This window comes from Sesamum indicum, linkage group LG7 (genome assembly GCF_000512975.1).
Source record: "Sesamum indicum cultivar Zhongzhi No. 13 linkage group LG7, S_indicum_v1.0, whole genome shotgun sequence".
In the NCBI taxonomy this organism is placed as follows: domain Eukaryota; kingdom Viridiplantae; phylum Streptophyta; class Magnoliopsida; order Lamiales; family Pedaliaceae; genus Sesamum; species Sesamum indicum.
The window spans coordinates 9,448,127-9,467,826 of NC_026151.1; the positions used below are offsets into that span (position 1 = coordinate 9,448,127).

Sequence of the window (19,700 nt, forward strand, 5' to 3'; positions counted from 1 at the left end):
TTCTCGTTATACAAAATTAGTATATTGTATATTGAAATATTCATAATTTATGAACTCAAAATTAAAATATAATAGATTAAAAGTGGGAGGAGAAAAACGGTGAAAAGGTCATTAAATTTTAATGCTGCATTTGTGATTTTATAAAGAATAAAGGAAAATCCCATACTGAATATGGGGTACCCATAAAATTTGTATTGGGCTGGGATAGGTAGTTTAGCTACGCAACATAGGGCGCAATGCTGTACCTGGTAAGTTCCAGCAACTCTTGGACCCAGTCCAAATGCTCTACAAGAATTCCCAAAACTCATCAGCCTCCCCTGTAGTGTAGGTGCCAATCCCATTATTAAACTTAAGTTGGATTCAATTAAAGCTCGACTGCGGCAGCAACTGTACCAAATGCAAATGTAATTTTTCAAATTTGATGTTAATTTAAACAAATTTAAATAATGATATATTTGAATCTACTCAAATTATTCACGATCCTAACAACACGATAGCCCACAGCGTAACTCCGGCTGCCGTGGATGCAGTGGGTTTCAGATTGATACAATACTAGAGTTTTTAACAGGGTTGGCGATATATGGGCTAATTTCACAAATAACTGATACTACTAGCTAATTTACATTAATACAGGGAACCCTAACCCCAACTTTTTACTATACGAATGTTGGAACAACATTATGAGAACTATTACATACATCTACAGCATTAATTACAAAACCCTCTTCCTCTCTAACATTATTACACAACTCCTCACAAGAAAATAACTAAAGACTTTATAATTTCAATATTGACAAGTTTTTAACGTCATCATTGGTTGGCGGAGAAGAAGAAGATTCTCGAAGAAGTCTGTGCGCATCAGAAAGCTGTTCCATCAACTCCATAACTCTCGCCCTGTACTCTCGAGCCTCGTTCACCGCCTCCGCCTCCAGCTCCCCTAGCTGCCAGCACAGCCTCTCCTCCCCCTCCTCCGCCACCCTCACCCTCCCCCACGCACTCCTCAACTCCTCCTTCATTCTATCCTCCCTCTCCAAACTCTTCTTCAGCTCTCTCTCCAACTCCTCGTTCCTCCGCCGCAGCACCGCCTCCGTCTCCGCTGCCATCGACGAACTAAAATCGGTGAAAATAATGTTACTGTGCTGTGATGTCAGTTAAGCCCCTTCTCTTCTCCTACGAATGATAATAATTTCTGGAAATGATTGATAGCATGCATGGGAATTGCGGATTTTTATATGCAGCTGGAAACTAAAAAACGGGTGGTGTCCAGGTTCAACGTATGTGATTGCTTGTTCGAGGAGATGCCGCGATTTCGCGAGAGTGGTTCTAGAACCCGCGGTCAAGGTTTGAATTCTGATCCTTCCTTCTTCTGATTTTCTCTCTCGATCTAAATCGACTTAATTTATTAATCTATGAACACAACTGGGGCTAATGTATATGCTTTCACACACAAGAAGAAATTTCAATGTATGTAGACGTGTTTACCAATTTGATTCAAGTGCGACTCGCCCTAGCGTCATCCAATGCGTTCATAGAATAATGGGGTCCGACTAACTGTAACGTCTGGGACTCTAATAACGTCAAGCCCTGGACTTTTGTGGTGTAGTCTTTTCCTATAATTATTATACTTTTATAGAACTCATAATGTCTTATTATATTAAATGCTTATATGTATATATATATACATGAATATATAAAAGTAATAATTGATGGTGCTTTATATATCCTCTTTAATAAAAGTATTGATTAGGTAATTTATCATCTAATCTGATTTAGTTGAATATATATAGGTAATTTCCACGGCAAGTAAATTATATTTATATATTCTTATTGTTGGCTCGATTGGTAAAGACAACTCATCTTTAATTAAAAGGTTCTGAGTTCGAATCTCTCTATTGATGTAGGATTGCATTGATTAGTAACTTTTAAGTACCTTTTGATGTAGGTAAGTTTTTCATATTGGTCGCAGACGGAGAATTTGAGTAGCTTATAAGCCGTAACGCCTCCTTTCCCTAGCAAGAAGTCCCTTTAGGACAATCCCGTAAATCCCCTGTGAAATTAAAGTGGATAATATATCGTAAATTAGACATCGATAGTTTATAAGTGATATATGCTGGCACATATAACAATGGCCAGTGGTAGTGAATGGAGTCGAATTCATCGAACTTTTACATACCAAGAAAAGATTATATTTGCGTAATTATGTGATTGATATATAAATTGAGAGGAGTTATCAACAAGATTTGATTTTCTAAAATAAAATTTTAATGCTAGCTCTGAATTATTATTTTTAATGATAATAATATGTAAGAATTATATTTCTTAAGCTTTATTTAAAGTCCTGTGCTCAATGTATGAGAGTTCAACAAAATCAACACGCTGTGGATGGTTGAATTGGAAGATGAGTAGCTAGGACCATTTCCTCACGCTATAATGTATGGACACAGATGCGGATATAATATAATATGAATATGGTCGTACAATTTTTAACAAATTAGAAAGCGATACAATACTGATATAATTATATAAAATATAATTTTTGTTATATATATTTTTCATAAAATTAAAATATAAAAAATATTAAGATAATACATAAAATAATCATGCCTATATCTAAATTCTCAATCAAAATATATCGCGTCAAAAACATACATAATTAATTTATTTTAAAAGGGTATGCAATAAAAAATTTCTAATCATCCACATTAGTAAATCATTATGATTATCTCTCAAATTTTTAATAATTTATTCCCAAAGCTTTTACTTTGAGAGAATGAATTAAATCTTTTTCGTTGTTTATTCAACTTATTTTTTTTATTTTTGAAAGACAATAAAAAAAATTTAAATTATAAAAAAAAAACTCTAAGCGTGTCGGATATGTGAATAGACTTACCTGGCATTATATCTTTTTTTTTTATTTGATAATTTTAAACAGATAAATATCGTATTAAATACACATTTAATATATATGTAACAAAATGTCCGTATCTTACATTATAGTGTAACGCGATAAGACCACACTTTATAGAAACATCCATTTGAAAACTACAAGTACTTGAAAGTTGAAACTGATGGTGTGTTGATAGGTCCCCTTTCTACTATTAGGAGGTTGAATCATCAATCCCTTCACCTTTGCTTTCTTAATTATCCTCTTCTTTTTTCTTGTCAAGTCGGATCAAAGATATGGCTGTCCAATAATACCAATACCGTCTCCAATTATTTATTTTGGATTATACCCTTTGATCTTAGGCTTATTTTTTCAAACACCCCGGGCCCTTTTATGAAATTATAATTACACCCTTTGAAGTAAGGGTGGACGTTCGGATTAGGTTGTTCGGATCCCGACCCTAATCAAACACGTTCATGTAAATGGGGTCAGGTATTCTTTAAATTTTTTAAGAAATTGGGTCGGTTAATTAAAAAATAAAAATCAAAATTGAGTATACGATATTTTTTCATGTAAACGCGTAGACTATACGATATTTAATTAAAAAATAAAAATCAAAATAAAATTAAAGAGAAAGATATATAGTTGGTTGATCTTCTTATCAGGTTATTAATATTAAAAATTTACAGGTATAAAGTTATGAAAAGAAAAATATGTTTTTAGATATTTCATTGTTGCTCCTACTTTTCTTCACATTTAAATTATAAAAAGGAAAGAAAAAATTGGGGTATTAGATTTAGAGTACTTGATTTTAACAGGTACCGAAATTAGTCGAGTCTCAGTTTCATCGACTTTGTACCGATCCAAAAACCCCGAAATTCAAAAACTCGACCCTGACCCACCCCTACTTTAATGTACCTTAGGAAATATTTATGTAAATAACGAATTTACTTGAATTGTAACTATAACTTCGAGGAATCTGTTTCTAGTTTTACAAACATCAGATATGTTTGTGCAATTAGATATAATATTAGGGGTGTTAAAGCTAATTCAATCCAAAGATAAATAAATAATGACACAAGAATTTTTCTACTATGTTTGCCCTTACCTTTATTTGAGTGGAGCTTATGGAGACGTGGGTGCATCATGTGCATTCATACTCCATTTTGAGTAACTACAACCCTAATTAACTGAAATCACAAGTCAAAATAGGGGCCCACCAAGAAAGCTTCCTAATCCTGCCTACTTCTTCCTTTTCTTTTCTCTATTGGGATGGAGAGGCAATGAAAAGGGATTGCTTGCTTTGATTACAAAAAGATAAGCAAACGTTGCAAGACTCGTCATTTCATTTGACGTTTAATAATTAATGCCGCCTGTTTATGGTTGAAAACTCATTCCCCATTATCATCTTTTCAAACTCTTTTCTTTTTTTTTTTTTGTTTTTGATAAAATTATACTTTTTATTCTATAAATTTAGGTCATTAGCATTTTTAGTTAAGGGTGCTCGTGACGTGGTTTCGATTTTTTTTTAAAATTATTCTCAAATTGAATTATCATTGGCAGTTTTATAAAATAACTTTTTAAATTGTCACTTTTAAAAACCAAAATCAAAGGTACGGTTTTGAGCGGTTTTAATACTTATAACAAAACTAAAATGTTGAGACTAACAAAAATCAAGAAAGAAAACAAATATTTGTATGTAGCAAGCAAGAAAGATTAATTGAATTTTTAAAAATATTAAAAATTATTATGTAGTATAATTCATATATTTTGATGTTGACATCACACTATATTCAGAAAATAAATATAAAAATAATAACAATAACAAATACTTTAATATAATTGTGTCAAAATCATGATGTAATTGAGAACGAATTTTGATTAGTGATTATTCTTTAATATGAAAATGGTGTAGTGGGTGGGAAGGAGTAATTTAAAAATATAATTTTTTATAATTGATAGTAATGGTAATTGTGGTTGGAAATAAAGACAAGTATGTTGGGACGCAATGAGAGGAAAGCGTGGGGCATGTGTTACCACCTTTAATTCTTGCTATCAAAATGTCAAATCCTTCGATACGTTTTTATTTGATACGTTCCCATAAACCCACCCCAAATTTTCCTTCATTTGATGCCATGCCTCGTCATCTATAAAGTATGTTTGGATTTTTATTATTATTATTAATTTATTACGATTTGACTTGACAACAACGTAATTTATATACTATTAATTGCATATATTATATCTATAGAGAAATTAGGGGTATTGATTTGGATTCTCAAAATCAGGCTGCCCCATATTTATTTTATTTTAATTTGAATTGTTATTGATATTTTGACTTTATTTCTTATTGTAACATAAAGTTGAATGTATTCATCCACGTATTTGATTCAAATACAACGTCACAAACAAGAACGCGTCTTCCACTATTTTTAAATCATCTATGATGGCTCTTGCTTATTTTGATCAGTTATAATAAGAGCAATCTATATATTTACACATCTTAAGTTTATAAAAGTTTAGGTGATGCGAGTCGAAATTGTTGGAATTCTCAAAGCGATACACTCTCGGACGATCGTATTTTAGTATCAACCTTGTATTACTATTACCAGTGGTTCTGAGAAATAATAATCCGATAACAATATTATCAAATTCTTTATCAAAATTGAATTTTGATTGGGGTCAAAGCCATTGATGACTTGACGATCTCGAACAGATGGGATCCACTCATCGGCTTGAATGTGAACTAGCCTACAGTGTAGATCTTTAAGCCTGTTGAAGCGGATCTCAATTAAAACTTTTCAATAATTAGGTTAATTTATAATGAGATCACATAATTGCACCCCACGATCATAAATTTATATTTATATTATAAGCCCCCAAATATTTTAGGATTTCAGGCGTTAAAACCCATACTGTGCACGTGTCGTGCAAACAACCCTTATACGAGCAATAAATCAACGGTGTATGACCAGATCAGGAGGGCCGCAAATCTTTGTCCTATTTTATAAGTTTGTCGTTATGGGATTTTATTGTATAACCCCATCAAATATTGATTAAAGGTCAATAACAAATAAAAATAGAGACTGCCAATATCCAAGAAATTGTAGCAAGCTAGAAAAACAAAATAAGAGAGAGAGAGAGAGATCAATAATATATTATTCACAAACCTGAACAATTAAACATCAGCATACATACATAACTCTCCACAAGATTTACAGAAATCCCTCCCAGAGGGACAAAAAGCGAAAATCCCATGGACTTAAAAGGCAAATACCCCACACCAAAAGGACCAAAATGAAAGGGGAAGAAACCAAAATACAAATAAATATTGTGGTGATTTTGTAATTTACTGCTTTTTACAAAGAAAATATCATCATAATAATTTAAAAGTGGGAGCAGGAATAGTACTTATACATTAATGGAAGCATCTTGCAGAAGTTTGTGCGCAACAGAAAGCTGTTCCATCAGAACCGTTATGTGGGCCCTATATTCCCTCGCGTGATTGACGGCCTCCGCCTCCAGCTCTCCTAGCTGGTTGCACAGCCGCTCCTCCGCCTCCTCCGCCACCATCAGCCGCTTCCATAATCTCTCCAGCTCTTCCTTCATCCTCTCCTCCCTTTCCAGGCTTCTCTTCAGCTCCTTCTCCAACTCTTCGTTTCTCTTCTCCAGGTTCTCCGCCGCCGGATGACCGTCGCGGCGTTGGGTGGCGCGTGGTAGCACGATGGTTGGAGGCATGTTTTGGAAAAGGCCGGCGAAGAGGTGTGAGCTTGGGGGCAATAGTGAAAATGTGTTGATTTTTGCCGAGTATGGTGTTTCATCTCGAGGGGGTTTTATAGAACATAGGATGGCCTGCACATGAACTTTGAATTGACAAAATTGCCCTTTTAAATTTATTATTATTACTAATAATTTGTTGCATACCATACTTGTCAATGTAATTCTTTAAATATTTTTTTATTAATCATAGAGCATATAAAAAATAATAAATTAATTAATATTAAATTTATAAAATATGCATGATTTCTTTTTTTTTTTTAAAGCTACTAAAATATAGTTATGAATAGGGCTGAAAAATAAATTAATTATTTGATACTCAATCGATAAAAAATTATTTGAACTCAAATTATAAAACTTAATAAACTAAACTTGAAGAAAATGTTTTGTTCGATAAACTCTAGAGCTTGGCTTGAGCTCTATTCGATTAGTGCAAAAATAATAAAATATATTTAAAAATATCAAATTACACGAGTTCGACTTTAACAAGATTTGTGCTTTCTAGGATTGCTAATACTTTGAGACATAAATTGTAGGGAGGGGACATGTCTAGGTTCAATGTATGTGATTGTTTGGAGTCGAGGACTAGGAGGAGTACGACCATTCAATCCAAAACTTAAATAATTATTAGTTGAGATTTGGATTACTTGACAATGAATCTGTTCCGCCTATTTATAAATTATTAGGCGGCGGCCCCTTCCTGCATTCATTGGCCACATATGTGAAAAAATGTCAAATCCCTCGTCAAAGCTTCTCCCATACTCGACGCCCTATGTCTATGCCTATGGGATATCCAATTCACTTGAGTTTCGACTTTACATATGCTCTACACAAAATATTTGTACTAACATCATAAATAAATGTGTATTAAAAATAATATGTATGTTTGAATTTATTTTTTAAGATAATTTAAATTATTGTATGTTTAATGTTGTGTTTTTTGAGGATAAAAATTGTTGATCATTATCAAATCATATTATTTTTATATATTTTATGTATATGTATGTGTATATATATATGTATTCAATATTATTTTTTTTTTTTGAATTGACTAAATGAATCGAATATATGTTCAACTACGTCTATCAAAAGATTGATCCCCAACAAATTTCATGATGTTATAACTCAACAGAAGTTAGAGCAGTCTACCTAACCCCTAGCTCATGCTTATTGAAAGGAGCATTCATTACACAAAAAGTCATCACACACAATACGACACATGTCATTACATACCCAAGTCAAATCCACAATAAGAGCAAATCTAAAATAGTATTGTGTTGCGATGAAGCTTTGCACCTCAAGGCCTTGATACTTTATTTCACGGTAACATGTAATTTTCTTTCACAAATTTAAAAAATATTGCGCATATAATTAAAAAACAAGTATCAACCCTCGAATCAACATCTGAAAAGAAGAAACAAGATGTTATTTTGGGAAATGAATCATGGGGTTATTTGCATTACAGAGATTGCAACCACTTTATTTAAATCAATAAAATATTATTTCCACATTGTTCTTATCTTGTACTTAATTTTTTTATAAACTCAAAATATTTTTGTGAACAACTACATTCAAATATCAGAATATATTTAAATTGAAACCAGACAAGGAAATCTATATGCGTAGAATTCGAACTCGTGATATGTTGATTGTGAGCTCTTAATCCTATCAATTGAGCAAAACTTACTAATATTATTTTCGATTCATCAAATATGTCACTTATCTAGATTTGATCCCTCATCAAATTCAATTCTCACTTTTTAAGATTCCATCAAATTAAAATATAACTGATCAAAATAATAAAAGTCGAACAATCTCATAAATCACAAAACATAAAAATAAGACATAAAAATAGAAAATAAATACATAAAAGTTACATCATCAAATACATAAAACAATTTAAAAATATTCTAAACATCTGTAAAAAAAAAATTCAATCTTAAGCAAATGATTTATTGCTTCTTCTTTTTTTTTTTTTTCTTCTTCTCTTTATTTCCACTTGGCTCTCCATGTGCATTTTTATTTGATTTATAACATTATTTGGTATTTGTATTATTCTGATTGGTTGTAGTTTAGTCTTTTTATTATCTGGATATATAGAAATTTTTATCAAACTTGGGATGGTTATTAGGTTGATTTTAAGAAATTTTTAGTACATTTTTTTTATTTTATCATTATATATAAGTAAATTTTCATTTTAATAGTACTAATTTTTTATTGCACGCGGTTTCAGTGAGCATATAAAAAAACTTTAGTAAAGAAGAAAATTATAAAAAGAATAAATTATTATAAATGTGGAGTAGTGGGTGATTAAGAGGAAAAAAATATATTATTAAATTATTAAAAATTATTAAAATTACTAGTTTGATAATTTAAAAAAAAATAAAAGGCAAATTTAGATAATAAAAAATTATTACAATAAAATATTATATTTTATTATAGTATAGATACGTAAGAAATTTGTTTGATGAAATGGTGATACTATTATATTTCCAAAAAATGGTTGGGTATAAAATCTCTTGAGCACTTATACATTTTTCTTTTTTGAAAATTCTTTTAATTTTAGTGAATATTTTATGATGCGGTTAAATTTGACGAATCTTGAAATGTGAATAATAAATACGAGGGATAAAATTCAAATAAGTGACATAATAAATGGATCAAATGTGATATTAATCTAATTTATTCTAAATAACAGAATAATAAAATACACGTTGAAAATTAATTTAAAAAAAAGAATAATCACATAATAATAATGCGAGTTAAATATATAATCTATTTGAGATTGGAGGTATACTTAATATGGAGATTGAGGATTTAGAGATTTGCTCTTTTCTTAATTTTTTTTCCTACTTAGTTTTTGATTAAAAACAATGGAAAAAATATCTGAATAACTGTTATAAACATTTACTAGTTTTATATGTTTATCTCACTCACATGCTTTTGATTATTCGCAATTACGTCGTATTTTAATACAATTAATCCGTAAAATTCATCTTCCGCGTACCGTATTTGATGGCAAAAAAATACACAAGATTGCCTCCAAGAAACAAAGAGAGATTTCAGTATTATTATCGAAATTGGCGTCAACTTTGGAATTATTGATATATTTAATTAATATTCGATGCGCATGTATTTAAATGAATCGTATTTATTGAGGAGAAAAATAGAAAGGAAAAAAGGAGATTTCGTGAATAAAGAATTAAAAATTTGAATAATGTAATTTCCATTATCAGATCCTATAAATCCCTGGTTCTACCGCGCTTCATAATTCTACAGTCTTCCCTTTCTCCAGTTCAAATTTTGAGCTCCGCAATGGATTTCGCGACCTGTCCTATTTGTAATTTCAGCATTCCGTCTCCCGAACTCGAGAGGTATTTTGTATGCTCTTTGTTCTCCTTGTTTTTGAGGTATATTTGTATGTGTTGATGTGTTCTTTTCGTTTCAGTTTTCTGTATTTGTCTTTATTTTGGGGTTTGATTCCGCAGGCATGTGGATGAGCATTTCTCTGATGAAGATTACGCCAGAGACTTTGAATTCGCGCAGCAAATTGCTCGTACTCCGCCTACGCTGCCTCGAATTGTATGTCAGTATGCGTTTTGGTGGTTTTTCCCTTTCGTTTTGTCGTTTTATTTTGTGGATACAGATTTGTTTGAATAGATTGTTTCGAGGTTTTTTTTTGGCGGATTAAGGTGAAATCAGCTGCTTGTGATTAGTTATTTGTTTGAACAGTGTGTATTTGTCAATTTCTCATAGTTTTTTAACTTGTAGCAGTTTGAAATGTCATATGCCGCCAAAGGGAGTGTCTACTTATTTTCTTTATTCCTGTTCTGTTTTGTTGCGTTGTTGTGCTGGAACTGAGCGCTGGAGGAACAGGAAAAGTGGACTAGTTCGAGCAACAACTATAGAATTTGCATAATGTTTATATAGTTGAGATCAATTGATTTGCATGCTTGAATTGTTGCGTCATCAATAATGGTAATATGCCAAATGCATTTTATTTGCAGGCGGAAGATTCCTCGGAATGTAAGCCTAGTTGTGGGGATGATCCTCAGAACAGTTCTTCTAGGTGTGATGCCAAGGTAACTGCAACCATTGGGAACACTTGCGATGAGAGGCACGCCTCTTTATTCCGCTCACAGAGTAAGGAGTCATTCTACAAAGTCGAAGGCGGTTTGATGACTATGTTAAGAAAATGTTTGGAATTAGAATCAGGAGACTCCACAAGTATCTTGTCTGGGCATGTCGATCATTTTCAGAGCACTGACTCATGGGACGCTGGGTGGGGATGTGGGTGGCGTAATATCCAAATGCTTAGCTCACACTTGATTGCCCAACGACAAGAAGCAAGAGAGGTGCTGTATGGTGGTTCTGGGTTTGTACCTAGTATTGGATCTCTACAAAGATGGCTTGAACTTGCTTGGGAAAAAGGTTTTGATACTCCTGGTGCAGATGAATTTGATCAGAAAATATATGGCAAGAGAAACTGGATTGGAACCACTGAATGCGCTGCACTTCTCCGTTCCTTTGGTCTGCGTGCCAGGATAGTCGATTTTTCCAGTAGAGATTTTGAGTTGGCGGCTTCTTCAGCTCTTCATTTAGGCCTTGATACAAGGGAACTTCCACAGGTTTATGGACCAATGGATATATTTCTGTCGAAGGGGAAACTAGATTTGCCACCTACAGTTTCCTCCTGGAACCAAAGCTATAAACATTTTAGTGTTTCGTCTAAGGATAAGGGACATCAGATTCTTACTGAGTGGGTGTGGAATTACTTCTCTGGAAGCAATGTCAGCAGATCAAGCGACCGTCGTGTTGTTCTTAGCGAGAAAGCGTAAGTAAATGGGAGTTGCTATCATAAAATTCTTATAATATAATAATGATGATGCTTATTTTCTTAGATATTTGTTTTAATCAAGGACAATTTCTTTTTAAGCATGCATAACTCAATCTTAACCTAGACATTCCTGAGCAGGCCATTGTACTTCCAACATGATGGCCATTCGAGAACCATTGTTGGTATTCAAGCTAAGCATCAGAAGAACGGGAAGCAGCTGTACAACTTACTGATTTTCGATCCTGCTGACGTAAGAACATTCCATCTGCATTTATTTCTGTTGTTATAAGCTTCAGTTTTACTGTAGTCTATGAAATACGACGACTATTCTGGAGACAAGATGCTAAGTGCAAACTGATAGTTTAACATTGACCACACTTTTTGTGTTTAAATTCTCTTATGATGCATTTGGATTGATGGATTTGAAACTAAGGATTTCAAATTCATAGTAACAAGTCCACCAAATTTGTTTGGATGATTCAATGCTCTATAGAAAATTTCAGAATTATGAATTCCCATTTTGGACTATATTGATTGATTTCAAATCCATCTAATATGAAGTTATTGGAAATCCTTCCTCCGAATCCATTCATCAATTCCAAATTATTCATCCAAACATAGCCTAGTGAACTAGGTGAATTCTATGAGCTTATAAGTCTGCAATCACCTTCTGTTTTACCTTACTCTTGATGATTCTTCTTGGTCTTGTTGATAAACCCATTGCTGCATGCACCAGATTCATAAATTAAGTATAGAATACTTCCAGATTGCTTGATCACAATTAGCCGCCATTCTGACTTCCAATCCGATTCTTTCTAGAAAACAAGAGCTCTGGAAAAATCCTTCAGAGTGAACGTTGGGTGGCAGAAATTGATTAAGAGAGGTGTCCACACACTGAAGAAGCCGCAGTACCAGGTTGTCACGTGTTCTGCTTGATATTTTGTTTGTCTTATTGTAATTCGAGGAGTTGGTAACATGTGGTTTTGTCTCAGTTGTGCTTTATTGAACCTGGAATTGCTCATGGGGAAGAGTTGGAGGAGCTGAAGGCCTTACACAGCACCCGTCATGAATTTTAGACCGTAATGTTCATGCTTATATTTCCGTACCATGTTTATCTTGGATGATGCCCAATCAATTTTCTAAACTATATCACTTCCGCCCACATGATTCTGAGCTCATTAATTATTACAACTACGTGTGGAGGCTCCACAATTGATAAAATAAAGAACACTAAGATTCCGTCTTCCCTTTAATTGCTTCATGCAGGCATATCAATTTTCCAGGCCTCTGGAAACCTGAAAGTCCCGAGAGAACTCTATTTTTTATTGAGGGTTGCATGGACACCTCTTTCCAAAACCTTGCTATTATGAATCGCTAGTAGGGTATCTGAGAAACATCTTGCTGGAGTTGGGACTCGCCCAATTTCAGTCTGTCAGTCAAGGTTGAATGCAGATGTTAATGTTAACCTGTTCTGGTCGAGTTCAGTTGCTAATTTTACCCCGGAGACAAGACCAACAGGCTCAGCATCGGCATCTTGTTCAGCGATAAGTTATTGCATTATCATGTATTCATGTTCCAGACTTCCAATACTAAATGTTGCTCAACTTTACAGAAAGGGGAGGGAGGCTGAAGACGTTACTAGGGCTGCGGCAAAAATTCCTTCACATGGAATGGTCCACCATCCTGATGGTTCAGGCACAAGTATTTATATTGTGTTTGGATTAATGAATTTGTAGTTATTATTACAAAAGAAAAATTGAAATTCTTTGATTCTTGAGTTATTTTTAATAATATTATAAGAAAATTCCAAGTTATTTAATATGTATATAATATGAAGCTATTTTAAATCCTTTCTTTAAATTGGTCACTCAAATCCAAATGTGTTCAACCAAATGATGCCTTAGGGTATTTAACTTCAGCCTGTCAAGATCAGCTCATACTTAGCCTAACCAAGAACAAGAATGTACAAACCAACATAAATGTAAAATTCAAGCTCGAGCATGAAAGCATTTCCAGCTTAGTTTTACAATTCAGATGCATTTTATTCAGCATATGCTCATTTAAACCAACTGCATTTTAGATATATTCTTAAATGGTAGAATTTCAAATAATATGCAACTATGGCCAATTACAGCGAGCAGTTTGAACAACTTATTACGGGAGTTTAATACCTTAGGATAATTATATTTACACTACTTAATCTATTATTGACTTATACAAATCACTCTTATTTTTTTTACATAATTACAGAAATCATTCCTGACGGTCAAAAAGTCAAAAAGTCAAAAAGCCAAAAAGCAAGGATAATTGTGTAATGATGTTGACATTTTCGAAAAGTATATGTGTAATTTTTTAAAAAACAAAGGTGATTTGTCTAAATAATGTTAACATTTCTAGTGTGTATAAATCCCCAATCATGGCGAGTGCTATCAAAATCAAACCAAAAGACACAAAATAAGAATATTGTGAGTCAGGACATCCAAATAACATTTCGTTACAAGGTATAAAACTCATCTTAACTATTTGAACTTATAAAATCCAAGATTACCGTCAGAAACCCATCAGCAGCCTAAATGTTTCAAGAGAAAAATTGAGCAAATAAGTCCTTGTCCCCTTATTACAACCTCACACAACAAGAGCCATCTTCCTAATCATAAACTTTTATCACCAGATTCCTGATTCAATTCTTGCCTGCTCTTTCCTTTCCGTATTTTTGCCTTAACCCTAGACTTTGTCATGAGGGTCTGCACTGTGTTAACAAAATTTCCAACAGCCATGATTATGAGAAGAAGCCCACAGGTAATTACCTGAAATAGGTAAATATTACCATCTGATTGTATGTGATACAACTATAGTTGAAAAATGCTGAAGCAAAGCTTGAATCATGCAACAAAGTTCAACTCAAGTTGTTGCAAGTCACCGAAAAATCTAACAAAAATCCATATTCAGTGATATATTGATACTATACCTGCCAGTCCGAACTGAATCCAGCAAGTGCAGTTTTAAGCAACAAGACCCCAACATAGGCTTCAAAACCCTGAAAAGAAGGGAGTAGAATAGTTATGAAGTTTGAAGAGGGTATAAACATCATGTTTTAGACAAAGCACCTCCACTAGACACTTAGAGCTTGTTTTGTTGGAGAAAAAAGGGTGTATAAGAAAAATGGATGTACAAGAAAAAATTTGGTGTTTGGTTAGGGAATAGACAAAGGAAAATTAAAACTGAATGTATATGAAACCCTTATGTCCAATTTTGTTTACTTCCAAAATTGGGCAGAAAAAGTGAGTGTATAAAGCTAAAATACAAAAAGCTACATATTTTATTTTTATTTACACTACTACTCATTCATATCATTTTCCTCCATTTCTTTCTTCTCTTTTCCAGCTGATAACACCCGTACATAAAATTTTAGAAAAGATAACCATATAAAAAATAGAGTTAAATATAGTTACCAACCCTGAAGTATCAACCCCAAACCCCTAATGTATTAAAACCTTCAAAAAAAACCCATGACCATTAATTCTTAAGCTTTAAAGGTCCATTTTTCCCATTATAAAAATTGCGTCGTGAGAAAAATAAAGAAAGAGATTTCTAAAATGTCAAGATCATCATTTGTCAAAGTTTTGTCTAATTCTAGTAACACTTGTTTATCGAACTCTTTTTATTTTCATAATCCTAAAGGACTTGGGGCCATTTTATTATAATTTCCCTTGTTTATCAAACCAAGTTAAAAATAAATTTATTCATGCATATAATTATCACATATATATATTATAAATATGTATTAAATTTTTTATTTTTGTTATTAGTTCATCTGTCATTTTAATTTTATTAATTGTATATCTTTTTAAGTAGATATATAAATATATATATCTTTATGCATGCGTAAATTTATTTTAATTTGGTTTGACCAATAAGTTAAACTAAAAAATTGTGAGCTCCAAGTACTTTAGGGTTACGATAATAAAAAGTGTTTGATGAATAAGTAAAACTAGAATTAGAAAAAACTTTGACAAAGGATGATTTGGCATTCTAGATACCTTCATTTTTTCTTTCAGAAAACAATTTTTGTAAGGATAAAATGGACTTTTCAAACTTAAAATAAAAAGGTCAGGGGGGTTTCTAAAGGTTTTAATACTTTAGGGGGTAATTGATGTGGGGTGGATACTTTAAGGGTGGTAATTGTATTTAACCCTAAAAAATATACTTATTAATCAGTTCTTAAAGTTAAACTTTAAATTATTTTAGTATTGTACTAACTTGTTTATTTCTAGTACAAAATGAAGAGAAAGGGCCAACCGGTCTTTCTTTCTCAATTCGTACCAAACATGGGGAAGTGTTTTCTCCATTAGTTCATTTCCAATCATACCGAACAACTTATAAAAAAAAACTATTATTCTTTGCCCTTCATCGCGCCTTTTCACTTCCCCTCCCCCTTTCCTCTGATTGAACCAAACAAACATCTGTACAATGATGAGGGGAAATAGAAAAAGAAGTTGGCAGGAATACCTGCAAAATGAAAAGTATTGGGCACAGCAGCAGTAACTGACCCTGCACTCCTGCAGTTTCTCCCCAAACAACATCCATTCTCCTTGCCTACAATGAAAAACAGCAGTAGAACATAGAGAACAATCACGCCAATAATAAGCCAACATTACTTCTTATGTTGCTGAAATTGTCCTCAAACAATAGCTGAGTGCAGCTCCAAGTATTACCCTAAAATGAAAATGCTGTGAGCTTTTTCTGGGAGCTATTCAGCATGCATAAACAGACTGAAACCAATTTGAGAAAAAGGTAAAGGAAAAAAAAAGAAAAATATCTTTTGCTTCTTCTCACTTGATACTAAAAAATCACACAAACGTATAATCTATTGGACAAAATTGTTTTTTACTATTTCACATGTCTTGGCAATCTGTCGCACATGCAAAAGCACATCTTCATAAGCATAATTACAGAAAATTATCTATAAGAAAAGGAGTCCAAATTTTCAAAAGACTGAGACTGAGGCAAAGGTAGCAAAGCAAATGGAAGAGCAACCCAGTAATTCTACAAGCAGCCAAACTTATGACCTTGCCAAGCGCAATGCGTGTATAAAGTCTCTGTCTTTGATATCTATTCTGAAGAATCATTGCAACTCCTTGCATGATCGCCCATTTAAGGAACAGCTCTACACCTCTCTGCATTACCATTTCATGTTCGATCATATGATATAAAAGAAAGGGAAGAAGAAAACAAATGGAGAAAACTATGCAGGGAATCCAAACGAATAATTCTTTTTGTAGTGGGAGGTGGGTGAATGTTTCGCTTTGTGTGAGAGAAAGTTTGTATGCATAAACCACCTGTTTCTGAGCACAATCAGGTCCTCTCTCTATCTCCCAAGTAAGACTAATGAGAGCCATAGCCATAGCAAAGTAATGATGTTTAATCCACCTGCAGGCAAAATCCTGTTTTAATTAAACTAATCTGCAAAACTTTAACGTTTTACAGCCAAAACTAACAAATATTCAGGACTAATGAGCACATAATGCTGGAAAATTATAAGTCAATCGACCATGACAGTTCTAGTACTCAGCAGGTAGGGTAGATTTCTTTTTGGGGGAAGTTAAGTTGTTAGCAACAAGGGTGATCAACAAAAATACTCATCAAGTAATGCAATAGGCTGCCCTTTCTAATAGCCGTGCCTTGAGTGTTGAGAAAAAAGGTTGCAAAGCGCAGACAAGTCATGCACCTTATAAAAGGCCTGCACCCTGGCCTAAATAAGGCGCCAGGCTTGTACCTGCCAACTAGGTGCATGTTTCATGTGTCTTTTATGACTAGTGGCAGGATCATGATTGTTCATGCAGACGTATCTCCTTATTTACTACATTCCAGCATCCTAAAATTGGAAATTCCGTATCTCTCCCACTTAGACAAGTACCTAATTTGGGCATTTATTCCTGTAGTAAAGCAACATAATCAGCATGATACAGGAAACCAACCAAAGCAGCACCATTTTCTCTTGTCTGAACCAAAAGAACAAAAAGGTTTTCTCATTTCTGGAAAATTTTGAAAATTCATGGCAAAACAGGTTTCAAAAAAAAAAAATTATTTCCTCAATGCTGAATAAGATGCTGTAGCTTAAATCATAAAAGACAAAAAGAAAAGGAAATGGTTTGAACCATATTCAATTACCATGGTCGTATATCACTTCCATTAACTCTCAAGATGTTCTCTCTCAAAGCCAGACCTGTGTAGAGATACAGCAACCATGCCTGGAAAAAGACATAACGTCCACAGGTGTGAATAGTAGAAATTGTAAACATAAATCCTAGAAGAAACTTTCGCAACATAGTAAACCTGGTATAGTTGAACTGGCAATGCAGGCAGACATCCATCCCAAATCCATGACCTCAACATAAGCAAAAGTGTTGGCAAGAAGAGGAACAAAAATGCTGTTCTATCCTGCCATGGAACATAAAATGTGTTCAACAAATAGGAAGCAGAAGCTTTTGATCAATTGATTAAGAAAAGAATTGTAATGCTCATTACTCTTGTCCTCTAAGCTCACACGCACCGAGAAGCCACTACATATAGAATTTACCAATACATATCGAACCAAAAGGAAAAACCCAAGAATCCAGCAAATTACTAGTATAACACAACGGTTAATAAACAAAAATCTAAAACGCATCCATAAGTTGGATATAAGATCATACTCTGAAGTTGTTATATTCCTCCTTTACTTTCAACTTCACATTTTTCCTATTGGCCCGCACATTAATCGGTCCCAGAAACATCCTCAAAAATCTCCCTACACAACAAATAAAAATAGTATACTAATCCATTTCACATAGACAGCACAAATCTAACAACAAAAACAACAAACCATTAGATTTGCTGGGAAGAAATGCTGCCGCATCTCCTTCACTCAACACATACCTAGCTCTCACCAACTCCTCTTCCAACTTGCAATTGAAGCAAAAGCATCAGCAAACGAAAACGCATCATAACCATATACTCGCATCATGCATGAGTTAAAAAAAACGAGCAGAAGCATACTTTATCATCGTGTTTGGAAGTACGGAGAGAGTTGATGCGAGAATCAAGTGAGGCAACGCGCTGGCGGAGCGCCTCTTCTTCTCTGGAGGTGCGGGAGATGAGAGACGCCGCTTTTTCCTGCAACTCCTTAGCTTGCTCCACAAGGCTGGAAACTTCCCCACCGAGGGATGATGGTTCCCCCATCAGATGATGCCGGCCGTCCGACCGATCAAAAATCGCAGAGATTTCGGATTTAATCGGCGAATTGAAGGGGATTGTTCTGTATGTTTCTCACCTTTTTCCTGTTTTATGTTATTATGCTTTATACATTCACACACACATATATATAGTTAGAATAAATGGTTTTCTTGGTGGATAATAAATTTGAGGGGTTTTATGGGAAAATGGGAAAACGGGTGGAGTGGAGTGGGAAATCAAAAGAGGTGGGGATTGCGGCTCAGCTCAGCTCCCCTCTTCCGGTGGACGAGAGAGAGATTCCAAATCCTATTTCTTTTTATTTATTTATTTTTTATTCTTTCTCCTTTTTTTATTTTTGTTTTTTATCTTATTATTTGGATTGAAAGTTGGTTAGATCTTCTACTTTTTCTTTTCTTTTTTCGTAAAAATAATTTAGAAAATAGTACAATCTTTATTCAACAAAATCTCATTGTTTTAGCTTTGAAAATAAATAAAATCAAATATATATACATATATAATTTAGAATGTTTTTGGCTCTGAATTTCAGTTCTCATTTTTCTTTCATATGCATATTGATGTGGCATGTGATCTGATACTATGTTGTATAAGGAGTTTTCTTTGATTTTATAAATCTTGTTACAATGTACGTGTAAGTTGTATTTGGATTGAATGATTTGAAATCTCATAGCAAATCCTTTAAATATTTTTATATGCAAAAAATTTCAAATTCTCATCGAAAAAGAATAACAATATAATATTGCCATTTTCAGCTCCTACTATATAAATACTTAGTCGATCAAACCCCTGTCCATTCACAAACTCGATCAATTGTTATTCTTGTTTTTGCATAACCTCAATGTCCGCGTTATCGATCATCTCTATGTCATTCACTACATCCATAATTTGATTACCATGCTCCAAGTCTTAAACCAACTCAATATCACTTCAACTCTCACTTGCTATTAAGGCTTTGTTGAAATTCCCAAA

General features: G+C 33.4%; 4 protein-coding genes across 6 annotated transcripts; 1 reads left to right on the top strand and 3 right to left on the bottom strand.

Moving 5' to 3' along the window:
- Positions 590 to 1,208, bottom strand: LOC105166808 (protein RESPONSE TO LOW SULFUR 3). The gene has a single exon (XM_011086296.2). It carries the CDS (start codon positions 1,101 to 1,103, stop codon positions 777 to 779), a length of 327 nt encoding a protein of 108 aa, XP_011084598.1. The 5' UTR covers positions 1,104 to 1,208; the 3' UTR covers positions 590 to 776.
- Positions 1,173 to 13,302, top strand: LOC105166807 (zinc finger with UFM1-specific peptidase domain protein). 2 transcript variants are annotated; one of them, XM_020695420.1, is made up of 8 exons: positions 1,173 to 1,341; positions 9,957 to 10,035; positions 10,150 to 10,243; positions 10,669 to 11,495; positions 11,637 to 11,748; positions 12,318 to 12,413; positions 12,491 to 12,577; positions 12,765 to 13,302. In XM_020695420.1, the coding sequence occupies exons 1-7, from the start codon at positions 1,212 to 1,214 to the stop codon at positions 12,572 to 12,574; spliced, it is 1,422 nt and encodes a 473-aa protein (XP_020551079.1). In that variant the 5' UTR covers positions 1,173 to 1,211; the 3' UTR covers positions 12,575 to 12,577; positions 12,765 to 13,302. The 2 variants fall into 2 exon arrangements, with proteins under 2 accessions (XP_020551079.1, XP_020551080.1); XM_020695421.1 differs by having other exon boundaries at positions 13,111 to 13,302.
- On the bottom strand, positions 6,024 to 6,699 carry LOC105166806 (protein RESPONSE TO LOW SULFUR 3-like). Its single transcript, XM_011086293.2, has one exon. The coding sequence runs from the start codon at positions 6,620 to 6,622 to the stop codon at positions 6,296 to 6,298; it is 327 nt and encodes a 108-aa protein (XP_011084595.1). The 5' UTR covers positions 6,623 to 6,699; the 3' UTR covers positions 6,024 to 6,295.
- On the bottom strand, positions 13,926 to 18,992 carry LOC105166809 (transmembrane protein 120 homolog). 2 transcript variants are annotated; one of them, XM_011086297.2, is made up of 10 exons: positions 18,537 to 18,989; positions 18,364 to 18,442; positions 18,194 to 18,288; positions 17,835 to 17,939; positions 17,670 to 17,749; positions 16,838 to 16,928; positions 16,568 to 16,675; positions 16,008 to 16,094; positions 14,467 to 14,535; positions 13,926 to 14,305 (listed from the first exon to the last, which is right to left on the bottom strand). In XM_011086297.2, exons 1-10 carry the CDS (start codon positions 18,717 to 18,719, stop codon positions 14,150 to 14,152), a joined length of 1,053 nt encoding a protein of 350 aa, XP_011084599.1. In that variant the 5' UTR covers positions 18,720 to 18,989; the 3' UTR covers positions 13,926 to 14,149. The 2 variants fall into 2 exon arrangements, with proteins under 2 accessions (XP_011084599.1, XP_020551211.1); XM_020695552.1 differs by lacking the exons at positions 18,194 to 18,288; positions 18,364 to 18,442 and having other exon boundaries at positions 18,537 to 18,992.